General features: G+C 44.5%; 1 protein-coding gene across 1 annotated transcript in view; it reads left to right on the forward strand.

Moving 5' to 3' along the window:
- LOC134435502 (peroxidasin) overlaps positions 1-9,356 on the forward strand; it is a 99,202-nt gene extending 89,846 nt beyond the window's left edge. The window contains exons 22-23 of the mRNA XM_063184523.1: positions 235-348; positions 4,412-9,356. Coding sequence (XP_063040593.1) covers positions 235-348; positions 4,412-4,567 — 270 coding nt within the window. The 3' untranslated portion in view covers positions 4,568-9,356. The remainder of the gene's footprint in view (positions 1-234; positions 349-4,411) is intronic.
- Positions 9,357-10,027: the final 671 nt, after the last annotated feature.

Raw genomic sequence — 10,027 nt, forward strand, 5'->3', positions numbered from 1 at the left:
GATACTTTTGTTTGGTTCATGTTTGCATGTATAATCAGCCAGCACTTGCATGGCTCCATAGCATATAAATTCAGACATTTTTAAATGTTTTCCATTGTAGCAACAAGAGGTTTCTGTAAAGATCAACTGGGTCAACTCACATTTTCTTCTCTCCCTCTCTCTCTCTCCCTCTCTCTCTCTCGCTCGCTCTCTCGCTCTCTCTCTCTCTCTCTCTCTCTCTCTTCCCTCTGCCAGATAAAGAGACTTGAAGCGCGCCTGAGCAAGACGGACTGCACTGATCTGGAGGGCCATGAGCGTCGGGACGGGGCTCGCTGGAAAAGGGACTCCTGCACCACATGCCAATGCAAAGTACGTCTCAACGTTTACTCAACACTTCTTGCATGGCAATATTGACCAACAAGTCAATCTTATCTAGTTTATCTATTGTCGGCCCTGCCATGGCCTAACGGTAGGGTTACTACGCCGGCAATCTGGGTTTGATTTCCAGCTCAGGTCATTTTCCGATCCTTCCCTGTCTCTCTCTCCCCACTCATTTCCTGTCCCTCTGTCACTGTCCTGTCAAAAATAAAGGCAAAAAAGTCCTTAAAATGTTAAACAGTATATATATATATTAGAAAGTTGTCAAAGTATTGACAACAAGTATTGTCAAATATGGAGTAGTACTCCTGCACCATGCAAAGTACAGTATGTGCAACTTCTAGAACCACAGACCAACACAGCCTGTAAAGGAAAATGTCCCTCTCTGTTCTGATTTCCAACTGCACAATACTTACAGTGTATCAGTGTGTGGTCATCAAGTTTGTTTGTATTATGGGCTGGACTCGCTATAGTATCCACTTTTGACAAAAAAAACCAACTGCACTCAACTCTGTACAGTATTATGCTATTGTGTGGTGTTTCGCCCACCAGGATGTGTTCAGGCTGTGTGTGTGTGTGTGTGTGTGTGTGTGTGTGTGTGTGTGTGTGTGTGTGTGTGTGTGTGTGTGTGTGTGTGTGTGTGTGTGTGTGTGTGTGTGTGTGTGTGTGTGTGTGTGTGTGTGTGTGTGTGAGTGTGTGTGAGAGTAGCCCGTTGTGTTGACCAGCGCCGGGTTAGACAGTACAGCGGCGGTGCTTGTTTTCAGCAGGCTGCCTTATCTGACCGGCGGCGTTCCTAGCGATCGCCCAGCACGCCCCATTGTTGTCCCTGCGGCGCGGGTCTAGTCCCGTGGGCCGGGGGCCCTCCTCCTGTGGAGGTGCTGATAAAGGCCCTCGGCGGAGCGATCGGGTTTCCGCAGGCCACACAGGGGGGGCTTGGGATCGGGGGGGGCGAGGGAGGATGGGTGGATGGGTGGATGGGATGTGGGCAGTCTGCCTGTTGCATAAAATGTGTCGAGTCAAACCTCTAACACACAACTCTCCCGCCCATGCAAGGTCGGACTGATCTCCGTCCTGGCACACTTGGCAAGGTTTTTCTTTCCCTGGCGAGGAGCCCTCTGCCACTCCCTGCCCTTTGGCCTGACAGGCTATTGGAGCCTCATAATGTGCACCGCTCCACCGGTGGAACACCTAATATTCATTGTAAATGCTGTACATAGTACTACACTACTACAAAATTACACAGAAGCATTAGTAACATTAGTACATTACAACTTGAGGTGTCAGAGGTGTTAAAAGTAAAAGTAGAAGTACATTGATGTTGTAAGTACAACACTGGCATATGGTATTACATAGATGTTACATTACTTTTTCCACTGTATCTAATGAGGTAGATAGACTGGGTTGGTATTTGAATGACTAACAACCCACCACAAATTTTATCCAAGCTGCACAGAGACAGTTGATCGTAAGCTGGTCTACTTGTTACTCAGTGAAGCTACCTGTGTTGGAAGAAAATGTTACTTCTACTTTAACTTTTGACATCTCTGGTCATTGCAATTCTGATAATGACTGATAACTTATAACAGGGGCCATGTCTTAACACAATAAAGAATTTTCGGTCCCTGCCTTCACCTTGCAGTTACACAGTTTCCACTGGTGGTGGGGGTGGCTGTGGGAATTCCCCCTCAACAACAAAAAGCTCATTTGTGCCTAAAGAGGGAATGTGGCTCCATTATCAAGCCTTGATAATCTGTATAGAAGCACAAATGTGCATACAAACAAAACATCAGGGGAAATGGGGGTGGGGAAGGGATGGGTGTTGCTGTTTTGTTCATACGTTGTTTCACAGTTAGGTCAGCACTGGAAGTGGTGCCAGAGCGAAAATTACTAGAGGCTGAAAAGGGTAAAAGGATGATGTGTGTAGGTTTTAAAAGCATCATGTCTTAACACTTTCAAATCAAAATGGTGTCTGAATTGTAACAGAATAAAATAAACACATTGTATTAATCCCCAAGGAAATAAAGGTGCCTAGCAGTGTTTGTATAAACCATATAAATATTTCAAACATAATATACCAGTTAGCTCAAGGATCTTATACACACATACACATACATTCAAGGATTGGGACATTTGAAGCCTAATGTAAGTATAGGGGAGTGATAGCGAATCATCAATATAATTTCCTTCCCTAAGCTAGACGCCAAACTTTTCTTAAACAACTTAATTTTCCAGATGTACCGGTACATTTGATGAATTAGCATTCCTTGCTAAGTCCGCCGAGTCTTCAAGTGTAATTGTAACGCAAATATTTGGAATATAGGTCTGGGACTAGAGCTGTCTAAATACAGTTGGGACTGAGTTATACGCTGTGTCGTTATTGCCAGAGAACCAAAGGCGGATGTTTAATGGTGACTGACTGGGATCTCTTTTTGCTATAAAACTGAAGTGACACCCACTGTCTTCCATTCCCCCACAACTGCAACAGCAAAAACACATTTGGTCACCCACTGTATTTCCATGTATTTATCCCACTGTATTTCCATTTATTTATCCCACTGTATCTCCATTTATTTATCCCACTGTATTTCCATTTATTTATCCCACTGTATTTCCAAAACTATTTTCCCAGTTGACACACACGACCCATCCCAAGACTTAAACTGATTCTGGTTGGTAGGCTATTTACTTTTGTCATCTGGTGGGGCTGGCCTGTGGTCGGGGGTTGTTTTTCTAACTGAAGAGGTAGGTTCATTAACAGCACATGGTAGATGACATCATGTTTTTTGCTGGTCTGGCTTCGAGCTCAGGGTGTTACTCACCATTTTCAGATGAAAATGAAAGTGAAAAAGAGCTTTTCTTTGGCAGCATGGCACTGCACGCTACGCTCCCTGTTCCAAGAGAGACCTCAGATTGAGTACACTGTGTGTGTGTCTGTGTCTGTGTCTGTGTGTCTCTGTGTGTCTCTCTGTGTCTGTGTGTGTGTGTGTGTGTGTGCATACGTGCGTGTGTGCATGTGTGTGTGTGTGTGTGTGTCCGGATGCATATGTGTTTTGTATGCTCTCTGTGGCTCAGGATGCTAACAGGATATGTGTTACATCTGTTTGCTTATATTAGGATCATAGACTGTGTGTAATAGAACTACACAAAACCCTTTGTGATGTCCAGAATAAACTTCCCCAGGAATCAGATGCTGCCAAAATGAAGTATCCACTGTGCCACCATCTTGGCCAAATTATTTGTCAATTATTTTGTACCAAAATTATTTTTTCACTATACCATATATGTGCATGAACACACATGGATTGAGAAGACAACACAACTCTCTAAGGCACAGCCTACATCTAAACCATTTTTTTGAAATATGTAAATAAACACTCCTGTGTTGCTTTAACATGTTTTCAAAAGGGCAAACTGTGTCAAGTTGTTCCCTTCTGCAACCTGCCCTCCAAAGGAAGGTTGTGGTATTGCACTTTTAAAGAACATTTAGTACATTATAGTTCATTGAATTTGGCAGACACTTTTTAAAACCAAAGCAACTTACAATCCAGAACATATTCATAGCTGACATCACAGTTCAGGTTTCTTGAGTTATGCCTTGTGTACACAAAGAGCAACCTACGCTAACTGGGCGCCTGAAATCGTTATCTCTCTATGCCACGGTGAGCGAATGGGGCGACCAGAGCGAATTTGCCAGGAGCGAAGCGAACTGTGCAGTCAGGAAACCCATGAGAAGTGTCTCGGATGTGTCTGTGTCTTTAGGATATCAACTTAAAGAAGAAAAATCAGCACTCACAAGCTACGTCTCATTATTTATTTATAGATTACCACCATGTCCACAAGCAAACACGTTTCGGCTATCAAGCCTTCATCAGTGCGTGGTACCTTCATTGTACCACGCACTGATGAAGGCTTGATAGCCGAAACGCGTTTGCTTGTGGACATGGTGGTAATCTATAAATAAATAATGAGATGTAGCTTGTGAGTGCGGATTTTTCTTCTTTATGTGTCTTTAGGATACCCAGGTGACGTGTCTTGTATGTGTCTGTGTCTTTAGGATACCCAGGTGACGTGTTTCGTGGAGAGGTGTGCCCCGGCGGACTGCGAGAAGCCTGTGACACTGAAAGGAGCCTGCTGCCCTGTGTGCCTCAACCAGCCCCCTTCCCCTTCCCCCTCCTCGAGTCGGGAGGCCAGGCCCCATGGCCACGCGTAACCTCAGGAGCACCTCCTCCACCTCCACCTCCCTCCTCCTGCTAATGCAGCCCTTTACACACCCTCGTGTACATCCCAGAGGAGACTTCCCACCCACAACAGAGACATGGTCTTAGAGTCATGGCAGTGTGCTGCAACCACCAGCATCCAGTCGGCTAGTTGTTGGGGGAGGGTATTTGTTTTTGCTTTTTTAATCTAATTTTTCGAAAATTGTAGAAGAGATTTATCCATAATTTTTATGGGGGGGTTTTTGGATATCAACTCTGATTTGTCAGTGTCCCGCCCCGCACCGCCCCCCAGCCCCCACCCCTGAGGCCCGTTGCCTTACGTACCTGGGTATGGTCAAGTCCACTGGCTTCCTGACGTGCCATCAAGGCAGGGACATGATTTGCCTCGTCAAATAAAGGATGGACGTGGGACTCCACCTTTCCTTCCTCCCTCCCTGCCTCCCTCCTTCCATCTTGGCCTTACAAACAGGGACCCTAAAGGGCCAGTGGGTGTGGTCCAGAGGAGTGCTGGTCCCGCCCACCAGGCTAGCATACAGAGGAGGGCAACGCTGCCATTGGCCAGCGCTCAAATGAGGGCAGCGTCCTATTGGTTGTGTGCACGGAAAGGGAAGTAGATCATCGACCACCACCGGCCATGTCGTCTCACAAAAAAAACATGCGTTCTCAGGTCAGAGATGCCGAAGAAACTGGTGCTATTTGTTTCTCCTCCTTCGCAATCACACTTTCTGGTTACACTTTGTTTTTATGACGTTACGGTGTTGCAGTGCATGTACCTAATTAAGTGCAGTGATACAATCTTGTGTTGGTACGTTGTGTAAGTATAACAGTAGTACATGATGTTACATATCACTGCTCAGGTTGTACCACTGTGCCTAGTTATGTACATACACTGTAATGGTTAGGATACATGGAAGCGAACTGATCACAAAGCGAAATGAAATTCTCCAATAAGCGAAAGCGTCAAAACCGATTTAGCCTCATGCAACTGAGTGAATTTCACCATTGGCAGACAATCAAACATAAGGCTTCAATCAATTTAATTTCCTTAACAACAATGTTGTGTAATTTTACTCTGTCAAACTACAACACTGATTTGCATCGCTTCGCTTTGCCCAATTGGCTTCCATGTATTTTCACTGTAATACCGTGATCATAAAATATAGTGTTGCCCCCTTTTCTTCTTGAGATGAAATGATTTAGTTAGTTGCATCAGTCTGAAAGAAAAAGTTTTTTGTTTTTGTTTTTGTTTTTTTTTCTACAGTATGCAAATCATCATATACACTCTCATTATGTGCCTTTTACGTAATGTTTATGGTGCTTTTATATCGTATATTGAACATACAAAAATATATATGACATTTTTTTTACATATAAATGTGTATTTTCCCCTACGTAATATCTGCTTTCATATGAAGATAATGTGAATATCTGTTTAAAAAATTGTAATGCAAAAAAAAGTCTACTGATTACCGAATGTGCATATTTTCCCTGTTGGTTAACTAACATCTGGCGTTTCTGTCTCTTTCTCTCTCTCTCTCTCACTCTCCCTCTCTCTCTCTCTCTCTCTCTCTATCTCTCTCTCTCTCTCCCTAAAGTCACATAAACAGTTTTGTTTTTCTGGACCTTGGAAGTGGGGGGGTGGTACATCATGTCAGAACAGTTGTTGTATGTCCCATGTGTGTTGACCTACCTTTTAAACTCCCCTTCAAGCTCCCCCTTCCCTCCTACGGTAACTTCAGCTTACGAGATGCATTTTCGTGCTCCAGGTATTACTTTCATGTCATGGTATAGGCCTATAAGAGCACAGACCGGACAGAACGCCAGCTTTTACTAGAAAGTTGTTGAGGTTTTGCTCTCTTTTTTTACTTTTTTATTTTTCCCCTTCCAGCTGTTTCCTTGGGCTGTCTGTCCACTTATCTACCGATGCAGTATTTAAAAGTGTTCAGTATTTTCCACATGTGCAAGGGTAGCTGCTTTCTGCACACATACACTCACAAAAACACAAGACACCCAATGCTGAAGGAGCTAAACTGTTTTGGTACCTCGTCGATATCACAGGTGGGACCTCTCTTATGCTTCTCAGGCTCTTCTCCCTTTTGTCCACCGCAGTTTCCTTTTATTGGGAAACTGACAAACGCATCAACACTTTGTCTGTCAAAGCCTTGCGGCCAACTCCTCTCATCAAAAAGTTGACAAGTGTCATTGTGGTTTCCAGGAACATATCTGCAAAACCACCACATCAAAACCTCTCCTTCCCACTCTCTCAACTCTACCCTAAACCACCATCACCACCACCACGGGCAGTCATGTCAAGCCACACTGAGAGTGTGGACAGGCGGATTATGCAGGCCTGTGGTGGGGTTTTAAACATGGGTTTCATAACGCAGATGCTCGCTCTCGATCCACTTCCCTCTGTCCTCTCACTGGGCAACTCTGAACAACTCTGTATCTCTCTCTCTCTCTCTCTCTCTCTCTCTCTCTCTCTGTCTGTCTCTGTCTCTCTCTCTTTCGTGTGTGTTTGTGTGTGTCCTTCCCCTGAGTGGTCACACGCATATCGTCGCTGGCAGAAGCAGGCTCTTGGGCGAAGTGTGAAGACGCCTGGCTCTCGTCTCCAGGCGCTCTCTCACAAAGGCTGACGTCACTCTAGTCAAATCCATGCTCTCGCTGCACCTCCATGAACCCCCCCCCCAACACCCCTGTTCTTCTGTAATGAAAGCCATATGAGGAGAGAGAGAGAGAGAGAGAGAGAGAGAGAGAGAGAGAGAGAGAGAGAGAGAGAGAGAGAGAGAAAGAAAGAGAGGAGAGACTTGGGATAGGTAGACCCTTTGAGTAGTATAATCTTGTGTATGTCATTACAATTTTCGCAAACTTTGCAGTTCTCACTACGATGTCACAAACACTCGGCTGGATCTTTACACAGAGTTCTATGAAAGCTGTAGAATGTTTGAGTAAAACTCAATAAGGGTTGGGAAGAAGTCTGTACTTCTCAAAAGGGACAAGATGTCTGCCTTTTTTGGCTCACATTTCTCTGAGGCGTTTGTTAGCAGTGAGTCATCATCCCAAACAATGAATGGGGAGGTTTATGATCAAGGCACATACAATATAGATAGTACATATACGTACAGAAACACATGTTGTTAGAACCACTCTTCAAAGTAGGCATAGTTTGTACAAATAATATTAGTTCATGGAGTCCAGTGGTGAGGTGTTGTTTGCGGTAGTCACAGCATTTGATCATCATGGCACAGTAATGATGAGTGATGAGGGCAGTATTTCTGTCTGGATAATGAAGGCTTGACGAAAGTGATGCCTTCAGCGTATGAAAAACCCTACCTGAGCTTCTCCTTTTCTGAGGACAGACCACACTTGTAGAGCTATACATGGGTTTACCGTTTGTAAACAATCCCTGGCTGCACGACCCTGGCTGCACACTGTCCAACCTAGGATTGTTGGAGACTGCTGTAGGTCAAAAAATGATTTCGCCTGGTTGGCTGCTTAGCATCTTGCCCCTCCTCACAACATGAATGTTTGTAAACGAAAAAACCTATGTACATGAGTAGCTAATATCTACCGTTTTCATTTTTTTCCACCGCAAAACACCTAATATAATTAATCTTTCTATGAATGTGAGAACATGTAGGTGACAAGAGTTGGCATTTGTTTTTATAGGTTTTCTTTGCATTCTATAATTTGTCCTCTGTGCTGGTGGAACGTCCTTGGGCCTGTTTCCATGGAAAGGGAGGCCATACAAAGGGACGCTGTGGGAGGGGAGTCCAGTTCAGTCCAGCGACTTCCTCATGCTAAGCTGAGCATCTGGGTCTGGTTGCCACGTTCAGACAATAGGTTGGATTGGGGGGGTGGGTGGGGGGTTCATGCATAACATCCTGTTGACCTGCCGTGACAACTAGAACAACATCAGAACAATAACACATGTACCTATGTTGTGTGGCGTCATCAGGGCCGCTGACAGGTTTGACTGGGCCCGGGACAAAATCATCTGAAAGGGCCCTCCTCTCAATACATACAATGTAATGGGGAGCCAATTCTGGGCCCCCTCTCTCCCTGGGCCCGGAACAACAGACCCGTTTGTCATCGTCCCCCCCGTCAGCTTCCCTGGGCGTCATTACTAATGTTTTTTTTTTTTTTGCTGAATCACGTGATGTTGGTATTTCCCGGTTTTGCAGGACCAACCAACCCCACGGCGCTCACACTCACGCTCACATTCTCAGCCTTACTCTTCTAGTTCTGTCCCCCCTCACATGCTCCATTCTTCACCTATTTGTTTCAGCCATGATGTTTCCCGCCAACAAGTTAGTGCCTTCTTCTTCTTCTTCTCCTTCTTCTAGACGGACGAGTTCTCTCTACTCACCTCATACCAGAGGAACTCGCATCTCGATCTTGCCTTTTCTTTTTTTTTCCACTGCTTTTATATTTTGCCACTGTTCATTCACACAGCAATTTTCCTTTTTTCATTTCATTGTTTTCATTTGTTTTGGTTTTGTTTATTGGTTATTATTGTTGTTATTATTTTGTTTTTCATTCATTTGTTTTGTTATCTACCATTCGGCCAGACCTCTCTCTGCCCACTTTAAATGGAATGCACTGCTCTGTTAAGTTTCATCATGCTTTTACCAAGTGAGTGGTCAAACGTGGATACCTATCTGACATTTTGTATTGTATGTTTGCCAAAGAATCATTTGCACTGTAATGTATGCCTCTCAACAATAATAAAAAAAAAGAAAAATAGGCCACATTTGAAATGAAAACAACACACGGCGTCTCCGTTCCTTTCATCAGCTGTCTTACATTGAAGTGTAGATATGGGCATAGAAATGTTGCTTCTAATTACCCAGTGGTGGTTCTACCCATTTGGAAGCCCTAGGCAAGGACATGGAGCCCATTTGAAGTGCTTTTGCTGTTATTTAACCCATTTAAGCCTGATGCTGCATACGCTGCATTGACCAAGGTGCCTGGAGCGACATAGACGCTGCATTCAGGCTCTTGAGATTTGAGATTCTTTTTAATTTAAAATGTGGGTATGTAAGAGCTGAATGAACACATTTTAATGCAAAATGAAGGCCCCAGCTTTTAAATGCAATGTATTTCCTGTTTTTATGTGGTTCGGAGGCTGAGAAATTTAGATTTTAGATGCGTCCTAGCATCTCAAAAAGTGGGTATGTCAGTCCGTCCGTCCGTCTGTCCCTCTGAAAAGCATTCTCTAAATTGCCATTCCCCCCTGTGTCCACAAGGTGGGAGTGCATAGACGGACGCATCTTTGTCCGCCTGTCGGACTTGTTAAAGGCTGAGGGCACTTTTTCACAAAAAGGGCTTAGGCATTCAGGCATTTTTTGCAGGTGCCTTAGGCTTAATGGGTTAACATGATAGGGCTGACGGTCACTGTGGTGCCACTACAGTGGACAGTTTGGGTGGGGCCCTAGGCAATTGCCTAGTCA

This window comes from Engraulis encrasicolus, chromosome 19 (assembly GCF_034702125.1).
Source record: "Engraulis encrasicolus isolate BLACKSEA-1 chromosome 19, IST_EnEncr_1.0, whole genome shotgun sequence".
Lineage (NCBI taxonomy): Eukaryota > Metazoa > Chordata > Actinopteri > Clupeiformes > Engraulidae > Engraulis > Engraulis encrasicolus.